General features: G+C 37.0%; 1 protein-coding gene and 1 non-coding gene across 4 annotated transcripts in view; one reads left to right on the plus strand and one right to left on the minus strand.

The window, feature by feature from the left end:
- The first annotated feature begins 1,929 nt into the window (after positions 1 to 1,929).
- On the plus strand, positions 1,930 to 2,034 carry LOC131407756 (U6 spliceosomal RNA). The gene has a single exon (XR_009220622.1). It is a non-coding gene; the product is annotated as a U6 spliceosomal RNA (small nuclear RNA).
- A 5,413-nt stretch (positions 2,035 to 7,447) lies between these two features.
- Positions 7,448 to 24,935, minus strand: part of CCDC186 (coiled-coil domain containing 186) — a 49,824-nt gene continuing 32,336 nt past the window's right edge. For all 3 annotated transcript variants that reach the window (XM_058544044.1, XM_058544045.1, XM_058544043.1), the window contains 10 exons: positions 23,451 to 23,555; positions 22,627 to 22,725; positions 22,371 to 22,457; positions 21,349 to 21,491; positions 18,318 to 18,573; positions 17,488 to 17,677; positions 16,023 to 16,103; positions 14,236 to 14,443; positions 11,940 to 12,159; positions 7,448 to 11,256 (listed from right to left, as the gene is read on the minus strand). In XM_058544044.1, the coding sequence (XP_058400027.1) occupies positions 11,173 to 11,256; positions 11,940 to 12,159; positions 14,236 to 14,443; positions 16,023 to 16,103; positions 17,488 to 17,677; positions 18,318 to 18,573; positions 21,349 to 21,491; positions 22,371 to 22,457; positions 22,627 to 22,725; positions 23,451 to 23,555 (1,473 nt within the window). In that variant the 3' untranslated portion in view covers positions 7,448 to 11,172. The remainder of the gene's footprint in view (positions 11,257 to 11,939; positions 12,160 to 14,235; positions 14,444 to 16,022; positions 16,104 to 17,487; positions 17,678 to 18,317; positions 18,574 to 21,348; positions 21,492 to 22,370; positions 22,458 to 22,626; positions 22,726 to 23,450; positions 23,556 to 24,935) is intronic.

Genomic DNA, 24,935 nt, shown 5'->3' on the forward strand with positions numbered 1-24,935 from the left:
CTGAGAGCTTGAGGAGGGTTTTGGGGTGTATCGGTCAGGACCCAATCGGGAGAAAGCAAGCATTGGGTATTGATTACACAGTTGTGTTCATTTGTGACAATTTATTAAGCTTTATACTTAGGATATGTGCTTTTTTTTTTTTTAATATAGTGACCGGACTGTCAAAATACTAGTGTGGATGGGACTTTGATCTGTGGCCTTCTATTGAAGCAGTTTTTCTGGCAAATCCAGTACTCAGTTTATTGTGTGCACCTTTCAAGGCTGTTCACAGCCTGACTGCTATTAGATAACTTCCTAAGGTCCCTTTCATTCCCATGGGTCTTCCCCTTGCTTGCTGAACATGATAAAGGTTGGCAATAGCAAAATAAACTCCATCTTTTTGTGCCAAGAACATGATCCAGATCAAGTTCTAGCCAAACAGAACTGTTAGCTATTCCCTCTACACATTCCCGGTTACTACCTCTGCAACACCTGTACTGCCCTAGCAAAAGGCATGGAGGTTTCTTCCCCTGGACTTCCCCTCTCATTTTCCTTCCACATGTTCAATTTCTACCTATCCGGGAAGGCTCTTCTCAAATGATGCTATCTCTTCCAGGCAGTGTGGTCCTCCCTGACCCCCATCAGTGCTATCTTAGGGCACTGGTCTCATCTCTTCTTGGTCCAAGCATGGCACTTGTCTTATCTCTCATGGTGCCTTGCACATAGATAATGATGCTGTGCGAGTTTGTTAAATAATAGAATGAGAAGATATGTTTTCTTAAATTTTTTAAACATTAAGTTTTTGAATATGAAAGAGCAACCTCTTTGTGCCTTTTCAGAAGGTTGTATGACATACTTCACACTCACCATAAGTAGCAATCTGGGTCCAATTAGGAGACAGAAATAACACAGTAGGCTAAACAGACGTTTAATAGAAAGAATTATTAACTATGATAAAAGAATAACTATAAGATATAAGGAAATTATATATGAAATTTCCGGTGGTATGGATGTGCAGTGGCCATACTGTATGTGACCCTCTGGACCACAAGTAACTGTGTGTAGCCATGTGGGTGCTTTGGTTTCCATGTCAAGAGAGCCATGGAAAGGTTATCACCAAGTGGAGGCTGCAAGCTTGCAGAGGTATGGCTGGGACAGGCTCCACTGGATGTCCTCATATGCCTGAGGCTGACACCAAGCCCTTGCCAGAAACTTCCAGAAGCGTCTTCCTCCTGTAATGTGCCTCTATGCTTTCTACTGAGGAAGCTTAACACCATGCCCAGGAGAAATGGTTAAAGGAATTCTCTTGTTTATCACAGAGCAGACAGTAAAGAGTGCATCGGGAGCTGAGAGGCACTAAATCAATAACCCACACCCTTTCCACCTTCAGAGCTTCTTTAATTCATTTGGTTCCAAGGACCTAGAGAACCATAAGGGTGTTGGTATTAACCGTGTTTTAGGCACTATCAAAGTCATCAGTGCCTGTAGAGCAAGGAAAAGGCTGAATAGGTGTGACCTCAGGCAAACCACTTCCTCCCCAGGGCCTCTTTCCTCATCTATATTGAGAGTTTGGAGTGATCAGTGGTTTTCAAACACCAGGCTACAGCAAGGTGAGAAAAACAAATACAGTGTTTCGTAGAGCTCAACTCATTCAATTTAAAAGTTGAACCTTTCAACCCTTTTTTTTAGCGTTAAAACATCCTGTCTTTTATGAAGTTCTGGTGACAAATGATAATTCTTTTTGATCCTTACTTAGCAAAATAAAAGTCAGCAAGCTCAGAATTTTGTTTTTGAAATTTTACTAATCTGTGGAACCTGAAATTCTGGTCACTCTGGGACTAGATGTTCTCTCTCAAGACATTATCTCTGAGATCTGTGGTTCTAAAGGGCCTCTTGGTCTTTGCTTCTCTTCATCTAACTCGAAAGCAGACAGAAGAAAATCGAGAAAAGGTGCCCCCTTCAGCAGCACGTGTAACAAATTTGGGTCTATCACAGAAGATTAGCATGGTTCCTGCACAATAATGACTCAAAATACGTGAAGCGGTTCATATTTTTAAATATTTTGTAAACCCTAGGGCAACCACTAAAACATTTTAAAAAGAGGCATAACTCATAATCCAATAGTAGAAATATAATCGAATCATACAAAATAATCCAAAAGCAGGCAGAAAATCCAGACAAGAGTGGAAAAATTGTGTGTATCTATGTGTATGTATCTTGCTTAGCATAATGGCCGAGTCTTAGTGGCAGCAAACAGCCTGAGTTCTACCAAAACACAAATTATCCAAGTTGGGAGCAGTGCTTGAATTACCTAGACTGCTTTGAAAGCACCAAAGAAACTAAACAAAATATTGACGATGGAGCTTTCCTAAACTTCAGCGAATGAGAATCACCCACACCCCAAGGGTGACAGGTGGTTAGGTGTCAGCTACCTGTCTGCCCTCCTAGCTTGATCAGCACACCACTGCTTGTGTACCAAACAAAGGGTGGCTGGAAACACCATTACAGAATGCAATTCATGCGAAACCTCCTTTTGTTGGCATTAGTAAAATTCCAATCCCTACAGTGCTGTTCTCCCTTTTCTTCCTCATTCCTACGAAGGGGTAAACCACTCACAGTGTGTTCACAGTAGAACCAGGCCCTCAGGACAGAGACTGTGTGAGAAGGTCAAACAAGCATTCATTGAACGGCCGCAGCCATCTAAACACGCCCCCTGCTGACAGCTCGGCGGCTGCACACAAGAGGATGGGGTTGGGTTGAAATGAGTGGTAGGTGCACATGGTACCTGCATTCCTCTAGTGTGTTTATTCTACGACACAGCTGCTGCGCCCACGGCTCCACCTTCAGAAATGGGACTGGGCTTCAAGTGTCTTTAGGTAGCCACCTGCAAGTAAAATGAAAGTCTGAACTAGACTTGGATTACAGGTCTCTTCAGGGGATGCTGCTCAGAGGAATGCTGCTCCTTGTTGGCAACAACCTTCTCCTACTGCTTTCCAAACTCAGTCTCTTTCACGAGAATGACAGAATTGAACAATAAGATCGTTTGAGATGATAAATACGTACATACAGATGCTATCTCCACACCTCCCCCCTTTCTTTTACTATGCACTCCTATAGTGCCAGGCACATGAAATGATTCTCAGAATAAAATTTTAAAAGTTAAATGGCAAAAAGACTACATATTCGTTGAAACAATTTTTAGAAACAGAATATAGAGCAAAATATGAAAGTACATCACTCCTCAGGGGAAACCACTGGTGAGTCTGATATGTATCCATTCAGAAAATTTCTTTTCATAAACACATGGCTGTACATATAACAGTATTTTTTCACTTTGTTGTAAAGGTTATTCTATTAAAGCAATAATTTTTACACTACACATATATATGCATCCTCCAACATTTTTAATAACAGTATTTAAGAAAGAGAAATTACTCCTTTATTTTGAAAGATTTCACTTATATGTTCCTATCTCAGAGCTTTGCAGTTTACAAAGTTCTTTCCCATGCATTATTCTATTTAGTCCTCAGAACAGCTCTTCGAGGTAGGTTTTATCATCCCCATTTTACAGCTGAGAAAACTAAAGCTCGAAGAGGCAAAGTGACGTGTCTTAAGTTTCACAATCAGTGGTGGGGAGGGATGGTTCAAGTCCATGTCCAGTGTGCTTTATAGCCCTCAGAGTTCTCTGGTGGCCTTAGACAGAGATGGGGCAGGAAAGGGAGGCTCTGTCACAGTTAGCAAAAGGGCAGCATGGAAAGGCATATCTGTAGGTAGTTCAGAAACTTAAGGAATATCTATTTATTGCCCAGACCATCAAGAAAATGATAATATCATCTATCAACTGTGACTCCCCCACCAAACTTGTACTGAGTTTAAGAGGGAACAAAATGACTGATTTTATTTCTGTTCTTCTCTGATTGCAGTTAGAGGAAGAGCTTAGTCAAAAGACACTCAGAAAGAGGAAGAAAAGAGGCATCAAGTCTCCAAGTCTGCTAAATCACACATAGCACATGTGCATCTTCTTGAATAGATTATCGGTCTTCTGTTTAAACCATATTAGTGCAAAGAAAAAGAATCTAAATACGACTTGAACCCACTCACTGAGGTATTACAACTTTGACTTTTGGGAGGGAGCAGTGGAGAGTGAAAGGCGCTCCCAGACTGGGTTCAAATTCCAGCCCAACAAATCCCTCGCGGGAAGGTCCTGGGAATCACTTGGCGCCTATTTCCTACCTCACTGGGTCGTCTGAGCCTCGCTCAAAGCAGTTCATTAGTATTTGCTCCCAGTCCCTGCCTTGATGTGTTTGTCTTTTAAATTCAAGTGTGTTCCTTATCATTTCAAAGGGAAAACAAACGTTCTTAAAATACATAAACAATACAGTACATTGTATTTGCTTTGTTTGTGACCAGAATAGCTCCTAAATGCTACTAGGCTTTTTAAGTAAATCTAGCATTGGGTAAACTCCTAAAACACACAATAGCACCTCGCAAGACAAACCGTGTCCATATATGAAGCTACTTTTCTTCTGCTGAGAACAGGTGTCCGGAACCACTCAGAGTGCCTTTAACTTCATTGTGGGATGGACCATGAAGATAGCTGCATCAGGAAGTAAGAACCATGGCCCTTGGGCTAAAATATCCACCATTGCAGACTTCACCTTTACTTCAGCTTGGTCCTTATCCCACTCCACCCTCTCCCCGCTCAAAAAATCTCATAAGGTCTCTGCTTCTCAATTTCACAGCCTACAATACTCTGTGCCACATATTTATCTGTTATTGAGCATCTATGGCTTTTTTTTAACTTTCATAGAAGTCAACTTTACATTGAATATACTCTTTAAAAACTGGAAGTCCTCAGGAATCACCATGGAACATAAATAGCCACGTTACATCAGTCCCACTTCCTGTGGCACACGGTCCACAGCACAGCAAAGCCCATCTGAGATGGAGCACTTCCATCATCAAAATCAGAATTTGACAAATGTATCAAGGAATCTTGTGGAACTTGACCTCTTTTCCCTTTCATCTCTTCCTCACTTGACCAACCTGGAAAATAAAAGCTCATCTAAGCGGGATGACAAAGGAATTAATGAAGGTTGGAAACCCAGAGACGGCAAAACCAGCTCTGGACAGGTAAAGTGTTCTGGGTCTATGTCTGGGGTGTGTGTGTGTCTGTGTGTGGTGTGTGTGTGAGGGCCAGGGAGGAGGGAGTAGAGACAAAAGGAAGGACTGTCTTCTGCCCTATACCCAAGTTGCTGCTGAAATGGGAATTGCATCATACCTGCAGGTAGAGTATGCTTCTTAAAAATCACGAGCAACACTTGTGCTTTACGGCTTGGGCTTGAACACACAAGTTACTAGTATTAACTACTTAAACATCAGAACACCTTTGTGAGACTGTGGGATTGGATCCTCCAGTTTCTCAGAAGGCACCGTGAACTTGAGCACGTGGAACATCATTCCACCACAATGCTGTGCCTCCAGGCCTCTGCTTCAACCTTTTTTTTGAAAATAGATGCCTTGGAGCTTAGAAGGCATTTAACCACATAAATGTAAAGGAAAAAAGTAATAAATGTTTCAGGCAAGCACACAAAGCCTTTTATACCTATAAATTTCAACTAGACTTAAGTACGATTTAAAGTTTTAAAGTACGATGTCTATGAGAAAGTGAGCTCTGAATTCCAATTAAGACACCAGCTTTTCCAGTCCTGCTAGTCTCACAGGGTCTCCCTCCAATCCTTCCACCCTCCCAAATTAACACACAAACAAAACACAAAATCCAGGAAGAAGCTAGTTCAGAGCCCAAAGAAGCACCCTCCTTTAGCAGGGACTCCTAAGGACCTGGTTTGTTGGAGAGATGGGATCTACGGGGGCTCTGGTGGGAGCAGACACTGAAAGTGTTTCTCCCATGCAGGTGGGCAGAAACACAGCTCGAGACCTAGAGCAAGGGCAGCAGGGGCAGAGGGCATTTGGGGGTGTCTTCCCTAGTCAGAGTTCACAAAGAAGACCTTGACTTACTAAGGAACACTAGGTAGTGTGGCAGGTTTAACGGATGTTTCCTGAGACAAGTCAAGTGCGAGGGTGCTGAAAACACATACACACACCACTTCCTGCCCCTGGGCCTTTAGTTAGTCATTAAAAACAAACAAAACTACACAGTGAAATGGATGATGTGGAAAGCCATTCTAGTATTTAATATACTTTCCAAGTTAATATAACTAGAAGTTGACTAAAAAGCAGCTAAGTTTTTTATTTCAGTGGATCCTAAACTTTCAATAGAACTATTTTTGCGCTGGGTTAAATGGTACAGATTCCTCTCTTGAATATAACATCTATTCCCTTTTTTGGAGTGCAATTAGGGGCAGATAGTCTGACTGGCAAAAAGCATGGCCTCTAGGCAATCAAAACAAAAGGGTGAAAATTCCTCAGAAATAGAATATTTGTTAAAGGCATGCTTCTTTTAAAAAAATAAGAATACAGTCTCTTAAATGTAACTTAGGAATTAATAGTGCATGTCCACTGCAGGGGCAGGAACGTCAAGTCTGGTCACACTGTTCTCAGAATCGTTAAAACGGCATTAGCACTGGTCGGCCAGAGGCATCCTCCCAAGTTGCTGGTCCTGAAGAAGTGTGTACTCATTCTACATTCACTGACTGAAGCAGACTTTATAGAGAACAGATTTGAACATAAGTTCATTGGAATGGTCTTTCCAATCTCATGACTGAGGGTTACAATGACCAGTTAAGAATCACTAGCCAGTATCTCTTTCCTTAACTCATCCTCTTCCCATCTATAATTCCTTTTTCTTGTAAACAAATCCACAGGCTACCGAAAGCAGACTATCAGGGGTGTCAGGAAAGCTTCCATTATTCTATTAATTTCACCTTTATTCCAAGGATCCTGATTTCAGGGGATTCTTCCCAATAGTGAACTCACTAAGTTATGTGGCATAATTTTAAGTGTTCCAGAACTGTTGAGAAATGGAAAACAACACGCTGTGATGTGAAATATCCATCACACAATCAACTTCATGAAATTAATGCCATTTCAATCTTTTTATTGAACATATTAGATCTTTATTATGAAAGCCAGATAACTTGGGCAAAATAAGTTCCATAGTTTTGTGGAAAATCTGAATATATTAATGGCTCATCAAGTTCAAGGAGAAATTTTCACATAGGCATGTAAAAATTTGCCTTTTGTAAAAGGCCAAATTTTGCTATCAATAATTTAAACAAAAATTTAAAATACAACCTGGCATTCAATTTAATCTGCTTACTATTGTTCATTAACTTCTAATGATAATTGGTAGAATAAAGACGAACATGAAAAGAAAAAGAAAAAATTCCTGGTCTGGTTTAAAAAAGAAAATTCAAGCGATTTGAATCAGCCTTGCCAACAGTCTGGAGAATCAGTCTGTTAAGCAAGTGGTGTACGTAAATAAATAATCAAAGATGCCATTAAAATATAACTTGGTAAACAGGCATTACTTATTTAATAAGTACAATATATACATAGAATTCTCCTGAAAAGCTTCATTTTATACAGAAACATATTTACAAAATGAACAGTGTGATCAAATTAAAGATTATTTGTACAGTGTACACATATATAAATATGAACTTTGGAAGAGAAACAAGTTTCATCATTGTAGTCAAAATGGACGGCCATATGCATTTTAAAAAAGGATTCCACTCCAGAAGAAAAATACATCTTTAATATACAATCATATTTTTCATTTACTTTGCTGAATATTCTTAATGTTTGGATACTTTTTCAATTATCTTCTCTTTTTCAGCCTTGAAAAGTTTCAGGTTTCTAGTGCCACCAACTGGTGTTAAAAATTAACAATCTTAGTGTCAAAAAAGAATGGTTTTGTTTTAAAAAAAAAAAGGTCATTGAAAATAGGCTACTGGAGTCAACATTCATAAGGCAAATGAATCATAGTGAATAACATGATTGATAAAAATATTTCATCAGGGTAGCATATATAACATTTAAAAAATTAACGGTTTCTAATGTTTTTTCTTCTACTGGTAAATCTTGGTCTAAATTTCTATGTAAAAATCTTTAGAAAATAATATACTGCAAAACAAAGTTTGGAAACACACATGACATGATTAGATTCATCTTCATAAGCATCAAGTAGGCATTAATAATTTACTAAAATGGCAAAAATCAGATGCCATTTTATCATCTTTGGATTTTTTTTCCTTTTGCTTAAAGAATAATTAAACATCTGTGACAAAAGTTAAGAAATGTACAGAACCACCATGAAAACAGCAATCTGCTCTCAGTGTACCTCAGCAAGGATTCATTTGCCAAAGCTTCGTGTCAGAGTGAGACTTCTGGGTCACTGACTTGCACAAGTGGAATAACTCTCTTCCCACAGGAGCTGGCTGTGAGCTGCAGAGGCTCAAAGAGCGGCTCCTACTGCCTCCCGGCTATTTTCACTGACCATAAGCTTCATGAGGAAGGAACTGCCCTCCCTACCTGGTCTGTTCACCAATATAATCACAATACCCTGTATGGTTCCTGGCAATAGTAGGTTTTCAGTAAATGTGTTTATTAAATGAATAAATAACATGATGGTAGCCTGATAAAATTTAATTTCAAGATAAATCACTTTAAATAAATGATTATAAAGATAGGGGGGAAAAAAAAACCCACCAAACTTCAAATTCATTCTTCTGCCCAAACCCAGTATTTTTAATCCTTAAAACTTAACAGGCTAAAGTTTGAAGTGGTACGGGAAAAAGGGAGTCACAGTAAGTATTCACCTTAAAATTAAAACCTAGTTAAGTGTATGCATGTATACACACACACAAGTCATTTCCTGCCCAAAGAAACCTACATAGTGCTAACGAACAAAAACAGCCTTTGATGTGTACAAATAATAATGATCATACAAAATACACTTTCCCCAAGATCTCAGGTTTATCCAGACCACTTTCCTTTTCTGGACACCCCATTCTTCTCTCCATATGTTCAATATAGTAAGAGGAGAAGGCCTCTAAATCCTTACGCAAGGAGCTGTTTGTGAATCAGTATAGAGATCTGATATATGCACATTTTTGTACATTACTTTGCTCAGTCCTGATCCATATACAAAAGGATACAGTGGAAACTAAAGGACAAAAAAAAAAAAAAATAGAGCGTTTTCTTCCAAAGTTTTCCACAGTTTCTTACATTATGGGGGAAAAAAGTAACAAGTCAAAATATGGTTTATAATAGCTTTTTTCTAAAATTGTTTCACCATTAAACTTCTCCAAATGAATGGTGGCACAAATGTTAATATTGGAATGTTCACTTCTGTATGTGATAAATGTATATATTTTTAAAAAGCGTACAGACCTAGGACATATGGATCTAATCATTATTTCATTTCCATTAATACATTTTGTGTCTTGAAGGAAAAAAACAAATATTGTAGTGTATGAATCTGTATCACATATAAGAAGCTGTAAAAATTTAATTATGGCTACTTCGAGTAGTTTTTAGCACAATAGTATGTCTAGAAACAAATGGGAAAATAATTCAGATTTGATTGCACTTACCCTCTTATTTTCTTTATTTTGATAAATTATTATTGGTAAAAAGAACAAGACACATTATGGTAAGACTAATACTTTTTACAGCTATTTAAAAATAAAATGTTTTTGAATTTATATTTCTGTTTTGAAGTAAAAAGACTTTGTTTTTGGATGACAACATATAACACAATATACAGGAAAAATAAGACACCACATTGAATCACCTAATCCTTAGTAAATGATCTTTTTAAACAATGTTAAGTTGATTTAAAAAAATGTTAAAATACATTAAAGGGACACTGCCACCATGAGCCCAACTTTTAGAGCCATACAATTTTTTAAAGGCTTTTAATCCATTACCCCAAAGCTCACTTCTCTTAAGGCAATAAAAAAGGATGCAAAAATCCAAAACAAAAATGAGTCTTGCTGCAACATCTGCATATGAGTGAAGGTATCCTCTTACAGATATGATCTGAATATCAGGAAATGTGAAAACCACACACAGAAATTATAACAGGGGAGAAATTACAAGAGGTGAGAAAAAAATTCAATGACAGAAATAGTAATACTATGACTGGCAACATTTAAGTGCACATCTTAAATAAATATTATATAAATCCAACAGGATACATAAGTTTGGCTCTAAAATTTCTTTGGTTACAAAAATGTAATTATTTTGTGTTTTAAATACATATACTGCAACACACCACATTTGGGGACTATGAGATCACTCCACTATAATATATAATTATATCAACGGTAAAGAACGGTGCTCAAATGAAATGGTTAGCAGTGCCATATGTGGCATTCTCTTGGAAACCGGTTCTTTATAAATATCTTCAACATTTATCTTTATACTTGATGTCAGTAAAACTAAAGTATTTCAGTTTCAAAGAATTCATTATTCATCTCTCTGTTCTAATGACTAATCCATTTCACATTTTAAAATATAACTGAAGTCCACAGGAATTTTCTAAATGGGCATGTTATTTAAAATCATATTTTAAGTAACTGAAGATTAGAAAAACTCAACTATTAACTCAAAAAATTCAAATCTGAAAAAATGTACCTAGCACAGGTAAGGAAATCTGACAGAGGCATACAATGCCTGATCATTGCCAGTTACCAAGAGCTAGCTTTCCTATCAGCTTCCATTAAAATTAAAAGATTTAAGGACTCAATGGCATCCCTAAAACACAACCAAATGTTATCCTGGAATGTCACAATGAAAATTTTTATCACTTCTTTAGTTTTCTTCATGTTGGAGAAAAAGCATATTACTGAATACCTGTCCTTTCATGCATTAATTTTAAAAAGCGGAATCATTTTTGACATGTATTTTACAAAGAAGAAATATGGAGAAGGGGTTTTCAAAAGCCCTTGTAGCAATGTTCAGCACTTCATATGACTGTTAGTAAATTAAGTTGTTCTGATCCAATGGCAGGCTGTCACCATACAAAAACAAATTTCATCAAAGCTTACTCTCACAGTAACAGCAATGCGTTCGTATTGTAAAAGGATACTTTTTTATACAGATAGAGCAAAACAAATTTTTTACTGGTTGACACACAAAACAGGGAAAAGTTTCCCACGACACTGGGCAGTGGCACCTGTTCCTTGTGTGGCTTTCGTCACCTGTTCACGGAGCAAGAGCTTTGTGTTAGGTTTTCTTTGTCCTCTGCTCTAGTTCATGCTGGTGTTTAATAAGACGTTCTATTTCTGTTCCAAGTGTTTGTAGATTTTCCTTTACCAGTTGGAAAAACAGGGAAAAGAAAACAGTACTAAGTATAATAAGTAAAAAGATTCAGTTTGAACTATTTTTGCGTAAATTTTGAAACTGAAAGAGTGATGATTAGTCTTAAATGCTATGTGAGATATAAACTAGGCACACAGTCATTTTCAGTAAAGTAGTCCTGCACATTTGAGTCTAAATATTTAATCTTTTTACTGAAGCTACAATAAATTTCAGTGCATAAAATTATTACTTATTAGATTTAAAAAATTATTTTTTTAAATCCATCACTAACTATCAAGGCCCAAACACAACACAAATAGAATAGCTGGGTCAGATAACAGCTGCAAAAAATAAAATAAAGCTGGAAAATACATTAGGAAAAAAATGCCTCAATCTTAAAAAACGTCTCAGTAATCAATTAAAACTAATTATATGTAAAAGGCCATCTATTGCAAAGTAAATAACTCACCTTAGTGTCTATCCAATAGCTAAACTGATTTTTTGCTATTTCTTTCTTTCCTTGCTAGTTAAACTGTACTTTTCAAAAAGAGAAAAATACAAAAATGTTATCTCTGGGTAAAATGGCTACCTTGCATTACAGAAACAGTCCATCTACATGCTGGATCAAACTAGGAAAAAGGCACCATTTTGCCATGTTTATTGGTTGGTAAATGAATGAGAAATAAAAATACCTTCAAAGTAATATTTTTTAGTAACGTATCCTCCAAAACAGCCTGTAATTTCCGGTTGATCTCCAAGGAGAGTTCCAACGTCAATCCACTATCAGCCAAATGGGATGTATACAGAGATGCCATGATGCCACCCCGTCTACTTAAATGGACTTTGTTAAAATCAGATGCCTCCGAAGAAAGTGTGCCTGATTCTTCCCGTAAAATGTAACTCTGAATTATTCTGCAAAATAAAATAACACTATCAGTTATATATCTGCAGAATTAAAAACAGTGGAATTTGCAAGAGTCAACTAATCATAAGCATAAAGATGATTTTGTTGTTAGTACCATCGAGTCAATTCTGACTCCTAATGTCCTTGTGTACAGCAGAGTGGAACCCTGCCCAGTCTTTTCCCACCATCCTCTCACCTTCCAGCACTATATCAGACAATGCTCCACTGCTATTCATAGGGTTTTCATGGCCAATTTTTCAGAAGTGGGTGACCAGGTCCTTCTTCCTGGTCTGTCTAGTCTGGAAGCTCTGCTGAAACCTGTCCACCATGGGTGACCCTGCTGGTATTTGAAATACCAGTGGCACAGTTTTCAGCATCACAGCAACATGCAGCTGTGACAGTATGACAACCAAGAGATGGGTGGTGTGGATCCCTGCCCAGGAAAAGAACCTGGGCCACGGCAGTGAGAGCTCGGACTCAACCACTAGACCACTAGGGCTGGCTTAAAGATAATTAGCATAAAATAAATACTTATTAGGTTAATAATAGAAGTACATTAGAAAATAAAGGAATTTTCCTTATTCAGATTATTTCTTAAATGATCCCATTTTTGTTCTAACATGGTATTTAAATTAAAAATATATAAACATTGCTTTTCTATTTCTTTCCTTCTTACTTTATTCAAAACATTTGGGAAATTTCTTTATTGCTCCGACTTCAGTTAATATTTTCTATTTTCCTATTATTAAATGTAGAACTGTATTTTACTCTTTTTCTTTTAAAAGTCATAGGCAGGGCCGGCCCTGTGGCTTAGCGGTTAAGTGCGCGCGCTCCGCTCCTGGCGGCCCGGGTTCGGATCCCGGGCACGCACCGACCTACCGCTTCTCCAGCCATGCTGAGGCCACGGCCCACATACAGCAACTAGAAGGATGTGCCACTATGACATACAACTATCTACTGCAGCTTTGGGGGAAAAAAAAGGGAGGAGGATTGGCAATAGACGTTAGCTCAGAGCCGGTCTTCCTCAGCAAAAAGAGGAGGATTAGCATGGATGTTACCTCAGGGCTGATCTTCCTCACAAAAAATAAATAAATAAATAAATAAAACTATTTAAAAAAAAAAAGTCATAGGCAAACTTTTCTATAAGTCTAAAATTATTTCAAAATAAAAATTAAAAAGTCATGGGTGTGGGGCTGGGCTGGAGGTGTAGTGGTTAAGCTTGCATGCTCTGCTTCGGTGGCCCAGGGTTTGCAGGTTCGGATCCTGGGTGCGGACCTACACACCGCTCATCAAGCCACGCTGTGGCGACGTCCCTTATATAAAGTAGAGGAAGACTGGCAACAGATGTTAGTTCAGGGCCAATCTTCCTCATCAAAAATTAAAAAAAAAAAAAAAAGTTATGCGTAAAGACCTGTAATATGAAAAAAAAAAACCTCTTAACTGAATATTAACTGAATATGGTATTTGTGAGAAGAATTTGGCACGGCACAGGCTCTGGAGTCAGTCAGAGCTGGGTTTGGATCTCCAGCTCTCGGTCTTCACTTACAGGATGAGTGGCAACTCTGGAACATTTCATAATTTGACCTAAGCCCCCGTTAACTTATCTGCTAAACTGAGAACTCATTCTCTCCCTGAGCAGTTGTAAGAAATCAGTGAGATATTCTTAGGTCACCAGCACAGTGCCTTGTACTGAGTAGGTGCCCAATAAATTACCCCACTATGTCCTACCCAACAGGAAAGATAATCCACAACCACATGTATCTCTTAGAACCACTGTCATGAAAATAAAAAGCTAAGTAGCACTATCTTTTTTTAAGTCCAAAGTTATTTTAGTATCTTAAAAAAATTAATGTCTACTAAACTTATATCACCTTAAAGGAAAGACTTGTGTTTTCCTTAGCCTCTCTATTCCCAAAACCTAGAACATAATAAGTGATCAACAAAAGACTGGGAACTGAATGACTATAATTAAGAATTATTTTTTGAAACATAGGCTCTTGATATGATTAATTTTGAAAACAGTAACTTTACCATACAAATAATGGTATTTCAAACACAGATTACATTACCATAATAATACATACTTTGTTTTTTTCCTAATTTCTTCCACCAACTGTTTGATGTGATCCTCCATAAATTCTATCTTTTCATTTTTCCGAGCATGTGCTTTTTGCAGCCTTACTATCCTCTCAATCAACATGGCCTTGTCTACTTCTGGAAAGTTATCCACAGCTGACGACCCAGTATTTTCTGGAGATCGATCTTCTGCACTGCTTCGAGCATTAAGGGACCCTGAAGATGAAAAAATCAGTTTCGATATTGTACATAGTCTACAGTCATCTCTAACCTCACATATTATTTCTTCTAGCATCATGTTCAAATATGCAATCTCACGGAGTTGGGCACAGAACACAACACAAGTCACACCTGGAATGAGTTCTTATTTCTGAATACACTCATGGTAGAAATACCAAAAGGGTCTGTTATGTCTCTCATGAACAGGATGAGGAAGTGGCAATAGAGAAACAAGAAACTCAAGAAAAAGTCAGAATAATAAGTCTGAAGTGAGAACCAAAATTAAACCGAGAGATAGAGACAGATAGACAGACACAGACAGAGAGAGAAAACAGAATACAGCCAGTGGGGTAAGCTCTGAAGCCAGTCTCCCTAGGTTTAAATCCCACTCTTCCTCTTTCTAGCTGTGGGACTTTGGGCAAGTTACTTAACTCTCTGTGCCTTTATCGCTTCATCTTAAAATGGTAATATTATTTACCTCATAGGATTGTTGTCCTTATTTAAATGAGTTAATATATGTGAAGTGCTTAGAACAATGCATATAGTAAGCAATAAGTAAATGTTAGCTATTATTTTTACCAACATCAGTTGAGAATTTCTGATCCTCTTTACCCTACAAAGGTATGGTTTTTTTCAACCCCATTTTGTAGATTTAAGACAAGTAATATATCTTATCCAAGGTCACACACTAATAAATGGCAGAGCTGGGACTTAAATACTTATGTATAATTTCAAACCCATTTCTTTCTACTACACAATTTTCTCAGTATTATAACAGTTGACGATGTTTTCCCCCTAATGTTCAACTCCTGGGAGGCAGTGTAGTGTAGTGGCATGCAAGGACTCCAGAGTCTGCGAGTTCTGTCGCTGTGGATTTTGAGTAAGTCATGGAACCACTCTGAATCTTAGTTTCCTGATCTGTAAAATGGGAACTATAACACTTACCTCACATGACTGTTTGGCAGAGTAAATGATATGTTTAAAGCGTTTAGCATGGTTCATGGCATTCCAAAAATGATAAATACACTGATATCTCCCTAATTATTATTTTCACAATGCTATTAATCATCATTTTATAGACTCGATTCATTTTCACTTTAGACCATAGGCATATTTACCATGAGAAAAGCTAAAAGATTAAAAATACATACACACATATACATAAAAAATCTGACATATAATGATGACCATTTCATTAGTTCTCAGGTGTTAAAAGTAACATAAAAGTAAAAGAAAAAGAGAGACCATACTACACTAAATCTCTCTATACGGATGGATACAAATCTGAAATAAAAAATGGAAGAGGAAACTGTTGCACAGGATAAAGCAGCAGCAGGTAAGAAAAAAGGAGGTAGGGAAAAAATGATACAGAACCCATGACAAACTTGAAACCCTGGGTAATGATCAGAACGTAAACATTTAACAGAAAATATTTTTTACAATATAATTATGTACAACTACCCCTTTTCATAATTCAAAATGAAAGAAAAGCATATCGATAGGTTTTAAAACAAACAATGCTATTTCTTTTTAAAATCAATCACTGAATAACAACTGAAACCATTAGTTTTTTTACCTGATGAACTAGAACGACTTCCCATGCTGCTGACTTCTTTATCATAGCCTCCGTTCTCAACCTGATCTAATTTTCTTCGTGCTATAGGGAAAATAAATGGATTACTTGTGACAATGATCACAACCATTTGCCCCCAGTGTCTCTGATTTTAATTGCTAAAATCACTTAGGCCAAAATGGCATAAACAAATTTCTTGAATCCATATTTTAGACAGGAGAACTGTAGGTGTCACTCATAAAAATGACATCTAGAGGGCCGGCCCCGTGGCTTAGCGGTTAAGTGCATGCGCTCTGCTGCTGGCAGCCCAGGTTCGGATCCCGGGCGCGCACCGCTTCTCCAGCCATGCTGGGGCCGCGTCCCACATACAGCAACTGGAAGGATGTGCAGCTATGACATACAACTATCTACTGGGGCTTTGGGGGGAAAAAATAAATAAATAAAATCTTTAAAAAAAAAAAATGACATCTAGAAATGTGCAGGTCAAATACAAAAGATATAGAAGAAACATTATGATAACAACTGATACTGGCATCAATTAGGCACAGTGAACATAACTTGTGGAGTCCTGAAAGATTGAGCAGATCTCTATACAGTACCAGAAATTTCCCTTCAATTACATCGATAAAAACAAACTGAATTCTTATGGTAAACATCTCAATATATTCCTATTAAGTAAATGCTAAATTTCTTTTACCTTACTACTACATTTTACCCTATTTTGATACAAATAAAGCAGTGGGGGTAGAGACAAGAAGTCAGAATACATATCTTATTTATCTTTGTATCCAAAAACATACCACAGACTCCCAATAATTGTATAAATTTTTAAATGAAAGAAATCTGGGTTCCAGTTCTAGCTACTAATCATTGTGTTTGGGTAATTTATAACCTTTCTGGGTCTCAGTTTCCTATCAGGTGAAGGGTTAGGGTTTAAAGATCTCTAAGCTAGAGGTCTACAAGGTGGGGTACAGGTACCCTAGATGCTGCACAAAACAAGTGATAAACATTTATAGGGAGAAAATATTAGAACTTCTATTTATACTTATATTTAATCTGATCTTTTAAAATTTCTATTTTTCACGTTTTTCTAATGTACATAAGAGTAATACATGTTTAAAATTTATAAATAAATATACATAAATTGGAGAACAAATGCTTAAATAGTTTTTACTGATAGAAGTATGTGATCAAAAAAGTTTAGACAGTACTGCCCTAAGGTACTTTCCCAATTCTTACATTTTGTGGTTCTGTCAATAAATGTCCTTTAGCATAGAAGATGCTATAGACTACTCATGGAACTACAAGAAATTCAGCAATTTGGTTTACAAACACCAACACATTAATAAGAACATACAGCTCTCATCAATGTGGTAGACCCTGATGTAAAATTTATTTTTTTCTATAAATCCTTAATGCTCAAAAGAAACAAAAACATGCGAGGTCTACGGGTGGAAGAATTTTATACCTTGCTGAAGTTGTTTGGTAAGATCCTTGACACTAGAGGCGTGTTTACGTCTCTGAGTTACTAGTTCATCTTTTAATTCTTCAACCTGGGTACTCAGTGCTTTAACTTCTGTCTGTCTACAAGTGAGTTCAGCTTGCAGGGCCTGGACTTCCTCTTTTCGCAGTTCTTCCTCTTTCAACAATCTACTTTCCTAAATATTAAATAAGATAAAATAAAAAACACCAATTTTAATAACTGTTTGTTTCCATTATTGCGCACAGTTCAAAACCTTAAAAATACAAGGTCTGTGATAGTAGATTGTTCTATCATCACTCCTTACCAGGTTTTGTTTACTGAGCTCTTCAAATTCCTCATCTAGTAATGCAGGGGGATATATTAATGCATTTGCCATTCTATGCATGCAAAACAACATGCGATACAGGATCTCTGTATTTTTTGGACTAAAGTCTCAAATTAGTTTTGAGTGTAACTTTCAAGTGTAACTTGAAGACACTCTTATAACGTGGAAATACTAAACCATTTTTAAACTATAAAAATATAGAAATTTAAAGTACTTTAAAAAAATATATAGTAATTCCAGTTAGGAATGACAAAAACCCTGGTTTTCTTATCTTCAAATGTGAAACACTACTTCATAACCACTGTAGGGAGAAATTTTATTATAAATTACATAAATTGAAAGGAAAAACTGGTATTTCTCACAGCATTTGAAATTACCAGAAAGTCAGTGTCAATAAAAAAAAAAGAGCTTCAATCAACTACCACTAGGGAAATTTAATTTGTGCTTCTTGCTATGTTGCTCTAAAAGTCAAATGTACATTTATACTTACCAAATTAATATTTGTCTGTTTCATTTGTTCACATTGGCTTTGTAACTGACTTTCACTACAGGAAAGTTTATCAAACTGTGACTGCAAAGAATTGGATTCAGATTGAAGTTGTGCATTCTTACTAGTGAGCTTTTCTGTAAAGAGTAGTAGCTCAGATTCTCTTTTCCTACTGCCTTCGATGTCTTTTTGTAGGTCATTAATCAAAGAATTAAGACTTTCCACTTCTTCCTTCAAATTTTCAATTTCTTGTTTACCTCTAAAAAACAAAGTTTATATTTAAGAAAAAAATTAAACTATTAAAAGACATTAAATTAATGGTTTGGGAATTTTCATTGAATGAAATGCTTTATAAAGGTACTTTTATTCATACATCCAAATATTTATTTGGATTTTTATGAATGCCTAATATATGCTAGGAACTAAGAGCCGGGAATATAAGTGAGCAAGACAGACATGGCCCCTGCTTTCAAAGAGCTTTTAGTCAAGTAGGGAAATTATATGAGCAGGATACAACATTTTTGATGATGAAAGTACAGAGCGGGTCACCTAACCCAGTGTAAGCGATGCTTCAACTAATACTCACAGTAGGGGTGAGCAAACTTTTCCTGTAAAAGACCCAGATAGTAAACAATTTAGGCTTCTGGGGCATATGGCCTTTGTTCAACTCTGCCACCATAGTGTGAAAGCAGCCATAGATAATACATAAAGGAAAGAGTGTGGCTGTGTTCCAAAAAAATTTTATTTATAAAAAGAGACAGTGGGCTGCATTTGGCTCGTGGGCCATAGTTTGCTAACTCCTGACCTAAAGGAAAAGAGTGAGTGAGTGGGAGAACAAAATATGTTCCCGGCAGAGGAAACAGTATGTGCTAAAGCTGGGAAGGGAACAAGAGAATGCCTTCTTGTTGGTTCTAACAAACAGATGTTCAATATTGATGAGGATAAGGACTGCACTGTATCCCTAGCACTTAACACAAGGTTTGGCACATAGAAGACAATCAATCAACATTTGTTAATCAACTATTGCTGAAACACAAAAAGTGAAAGAAGAGAAGGCACAGAGGGAGAAGCAAGGTTACTAATGATCTTTCAAGCCATGTTTAAGGCATCTGACCTCACTAGACAATCCTTGAGATATGGGAAATCACTGAAAGGTTTTGAGACTTCCTTTTTAAAAAGATTATGCTAATCACAGTGTGGGAAATGGATTAAAAGGGAAATCAGCAAAAACCAGTTTAGAAGCTGTGGCAGATTTCCAGATGAAAGTTGATAATGCCTTGGACAACACAGCACCAGTGGGGATATGAAAAGTAAATGGACTTGAAAGACATTAAAGAGTTAGCATCAACAATACTTTGTGACTGGTTATATGTGTGAGGGGAAGGAGAGAAGAGCCCAGGATGATGCCCAGGAGAATCATGTGGATGCTACACTCATCACTCTTTTCAGGAACATCAGAACAGCACGTGTATGCAGAATAGATGAATCCATTTAGACACGTTACAGTCTGAAGTGTCTTTGATACTCGTGTGTCTGGAGCGCAGCAAAAAGGGCTGAAGGTAATGATGTGAAGGTCCTGCAGCATACTATAGGAATGGTTAGGATCACCAAGGGGTACAATAAAATAAGAACAAAAGAGAGTTTTATGACAGAAAGAGAAGGCTGCCAAGGAGACTGAGAAAGAGTGGCCAGGAAGTAGGGAGAAACACCAGTAGAGCAGGAAGAAATAAAGCCAAAGGAACAGAGCACACCAAGATAATGGACTCAGTGGTGATAGTACTGAAAATTCAAGCAAGGCTTAGTCTGAGAAGTGTCTACCAGACTTAAGGAGACATTAGCAGTTTTTCATGGAATGTTGGGGTAGAAGCTAGAATGAAGTGGAGAGAAACAGGAGAGCAAAGGAAATGAAGAAGCGGAGGAGGAGCACAGATGATTCTATCAAGACATTTGGTAGCGAAGGAAAGGAGAAAGGTACGGGAAGGTCATAGGAGTTTTGACATTTTTAAGATATAATAATATTTAAATGGAGAAAGAAAAAAAATCAGTAGAAAGAGAGGTAAGAGATACAGGATAAGGAAGGAATAATCAAGAATAAACAAGCAAGACCTTGAGAAGGCAGAAGAGCATGGGATCCACAGCAGAGGTAGAGAGAACAGTTCGATTCAGAGAGGAACAGGAACATTTCTATCAGAACAGGAGGAAAAGAAGGAAGAATGGCTGCAGATGCAGGCAAGTTCATAGGACTGAGAGCAAGAGATTGAGAGAAGAGTCACCTAACAGCTCCCATTTTTTCTGTGAAGTAAGAGGTAATTGCCTGTCAAGAGTAAACAGCAACGTGAGGGGGAAGACCGTTAAGTGTGAGGCAAGCAGTAAGGTTTGGAATAGATCCTAAGAAGATAGAGGACAAGTCTCTGACTAAGGACATACGGTAGGATTAGAGGTGCATTAACATTCCCAGTTGAGGTTGCTAACCATGAATTTATAGCAGCATGGATGGATGATGGTGAGGATTTCTTTAGCAACACTAAGCAGCTTGGGTATCAGTAGGGTATGAAAAAGAAGATATTTGGATTCAACCTGAATCCAGGCTCTACCAGGTCATGTCATGAGTAGAATTTAGCTAAATAGTTTTATAAGAAGCCAAGCAATAATGTCAGCTCCTGACCTCAAGCTACATAGATGCAAAGATACAGATACCGAGACATAGCCACCTTTTAGAAGAAAATGTAAGTATGGTGCATAAGTAACAGAACTTGAAAGCTAAGGAATGGATGAAGAAACTAAAATCCATTCTGTCTTATAAAATGCTACTGCCAATGTTTAGGGAATATAAACTTTGATTTTTAGAAGCCATGATGAGAACTTCAAAGATAATTCAAAAAAGTTCAAATGAAGATAAGAATTAAAAATATTTTAGCCAGTAAAATTGTAAAATTATTCTTGTTTAATGCAATAATTGCATTTAAAAACAGAAACCTGAGACAGAATTAAAAAGCCTGTGGATTAGCACAAACAGAAATTGCTCATTTTATACCTCTGATGCTGCTCCTGTATCTGATCCACAATTTTCACTTTGTCCAATAAATTCTGAATTTCAGCTTTTTGGCGATTAATAATTTCCTTATATTTCGATAATTCATCTTCTGTTCTTAATCGTTCATCTTCTAGACATTTCACCTGTCAAATAATCATAACCAAGTTCAACTACAAACAATATCTTCCTGCCCCTTATTAACTATTTCAGACAGTGGTTACATATTAATAATGTAGGCTGAATTCTGAAGCAGTATTAACTAACGTGAAGAAAATATAAGGGAAGTTAACAGTCCTGGGTTTCAGTCTCAGATTCCTCATGATTTAGTCACGGGAGTTTTAGCTTGTCACTTTATTTTTGCTGACTCTCCATTTCCTGAAAGAGGAAATACCTTCCCTACCCACCTCAAAGGACTGGCAGGGAGAACAAATAGAAGGATACATGACAGACACTTTGAAAATTATTAAGTGATCGCAAATTCAAGGTGGTTACTTAAAAGCCTATTGCTAAATAAATGAATGATATACAATTATAATATATTTCACATTCATATTAAAAGGGATCCTAACTTATGATAAAGTCTATAAACACTGGAAAGGATTTAAGTGATTATTAGAAATTAAAACTGTACACAAGACTATTAAATATATCCAGGAGAAATATAAAGAAAGTCTTTCTATTATTTTCTGACACTCACAGTTTTAAAGTCTATCTATCTTTCCAATTAATTTGCTGATGAGACTGCTTTTAGATCAGAGGCCCGAGGAGAAGTCACAGATACAGCAAATGTGCTGTGGAACAGGAACGTTTGGCAAACACTTCAAAGGGACTGAAGTGGAAGACACTTTCATTTCAACAAAAGAGTCAATTTTGTGCTGAGGAACTGATATTCTACTCTGAGTTCTTTTATTTTGGAAAAATTCTATATAAATATCCTTTCGCCAACATTTTAAAAATCAGAATGACTCCAAAATTAAAGATATTTACCCTTCTTCTGGAGTCATGACTGAAGATTTAATTACCTTTGTTCTCAGTGTCCGGAGCTCATCCATGCCCTCCTTAAATGTCCTCTTCAGATCTTCTAGTTCCTTTATTTTGGCATGATGCATCTTTTAAAAAGTTTAAAAGAAACTACAAATCATTATGTACTAAACCAGATCTAAAATTTGTTGCCTGCTCTTTCCAAAAGGCCTTAAAAGTGGATGACAATAAGCACTTGTGATTTCCCTCCTTCTGTATTTATTACACAGTCTAGAGTATGCAAAAAGCAAAACTCACCTCTAGCTGGTCCGATTTTTCTTGCATTTGTTTTTCAAGTTCTCCTTTTGTAACTCGAAGCTTGGCATCAAGCTCATTTGATTTAATTTCTTCTGACTCCTAATGGAAAAGAAATTTAACAAGTATGACAATTTTTAAAGTTTTATACTTAGAAAAGTGAAGAAGGCTTTTGCAATTAAGTTTACTAATAGTGAAATATATAGCTTAAGTTATCTAAAAATGATGACTACATTGAAAGACTTTAAATACGTCAATTTTGCATGAACAAGAACAGCATATTAAGACATGTAACATAATACAGAGTAGTTTCTATTTTTTTTCCCTGAGGAAGATTAGCCCTGAGCCAACGTCCATTGCCAATCCTCCTCTTTTTTTGGCTTGAGGCAGATTAGCCCTGAGCTAACATCTGTGCCAATCTTTCTCCATTTTTTTTGTTTGTGGGACACCGCCACAGCACGGCTGGTGAGTTGTGTAGGTCCACGCCCAGGATCCGAACCTGCGAACCTGAGTCGCCAAAGTGGAGAACGTGGAACTTTAACCACTTGACCACGGGGCCAGGCCCTCTTTTTTAAATTATACATTTTCTTGTACTCTTCATTCTTCTGACATTTTCTAGTATTTTTATTTTGCTAAAAACTTCTCTCATAAGATCTCTACTGAAGCTGCAAGTACTTTAACATAGGAAATAACCTGTATTTTATTTCAATGCCCTACCAAACACATTCCACACTTCAAATGTTGCAGATACAAAAATTTAACAAAACAAGAGTAGTATAGATATTTAGCGTAATTTGTTACTAATCTACCTGAAAAGTTAAGCATACCTGGTATGTTTTTATCATATCCTGACAATTTTTTCGTATCTGATCTGCTTCTTCCTTTGCTTGGGTTAACTTTGTTGTTGTTTCTTTGAGCTTATCTTTGGTTTCCTGCATTGACAAAAACACAGCGACAAGGTTGGGCACACTGATTTGACGGCTGGTAAGAACAATGACCAGAGAGTAGGGAAAGTTCTTGTCTTAGCACTGCCACTGAGGGATTTGATATTATTCTAGTAATAACATTTTACGCTTCTGACAAAAAACTAAAGTGTCCTATGCAGTTAACTGATAGACATTACATAAAGTTAAATTTGATAGTTTTCAGCAAATCACTAGAAGACACTAACCTGATAAGATAAGCAGAGCAAAGTTATTTGGACACACACATGAAAGACAATTCTTTGGTTAATGTCCATGGTATCTATGCAAAACTGCTTTTTAATAGATTCATGCTGCAATTTGGTTTCTGTACCTAACCACTCCTAAAACAGCAATTCTGAATGTTTGCAGGGACACTCTCTCATCAAATTCAATTACTTTTTCTTGTTTCTTATTCTTGACTTACCTGCTCCCGTTCTGACCACTCCTGACTTTGAATATCCGTCCTCTGTTTCCATTACAAGACAATATACTCCTGTTTTTTCCCTCTTCGTTGCTGCCTTCTCCATCTCCTTGACTGGCTTTCTACTTCCTGTGGCAATTTTCCAAGATACAGCCCTGCCCTGCAGCTCTTTCTCCAAAATTCTCCTTCAGAGTATCCATCCAGTCCCATGGTTTTAGCTACTATGAGAGTTTAGGTATCATCTCCTCCTAGTAGCTTCCCTTCAGAAAGGGGCAGATGCTGCTATTCTGCTTTCCCTTAGATTGAATCCAGGGCATCCCTAGATGTACAGATACACTGTACATACAGTACAGATACACTGTACTGTAGCTTATGTGTTTCCCCTGTTGAGGATACAGCTTCTGGACAGCAGCTAGCTCAGTAATTGCCACATATTAACTGTTCAAGTAATATTTGTGGAATTAATGAACGAATACATAACATAAACTTTCTGCTCTAGTTATGTTGGTCTTCCCAAACACTGAATACTCATTTCCCTTTTTTGCTTTTTTCTTGTTGTTCCTCCACATGGAATGCCTTTCCCTTCATCTCTTGAACCATCTAAACTGCATCTATCCTTCACATACTGCTTCTTATATGTCATTTTGTTTTTGGATAAATCTACCATACAATTAAGTATTTAGTTATATACTTTCAATTGCTAGTCTTTTAATAATAATTTGACTTGTATTAATAGGTATCACTTTTAAAATATAAACATTTGGAGACTTTTTCAAATATTGGTTTTTTAAACATTAGACTATTAGCTCGATGAGAGGAGAGAGAGACAGACACTTTTTTCTGGCTTTTTTCTGTCTTATATCATCGATAACTAACACAGAGTTAGCACATCGTAGGTACTCCATTCACTCAAAAAACAGCAATTG

This window comes from Diceros bicornis, chromosome 6, assembly GCF_020826845.1.
Source record: "Diceros bicornis minor isolate mBicDic1 chromosome 6, mDicBic1.mat.cur, whole genome shotgun sequence".
Classification (NCBI taxonomy): Eukaryota; Metazoa; Chordata; class Mammalia; order Perissodactyla; family Rhinocerotidae; genus Diceros; species Diceros bicornis.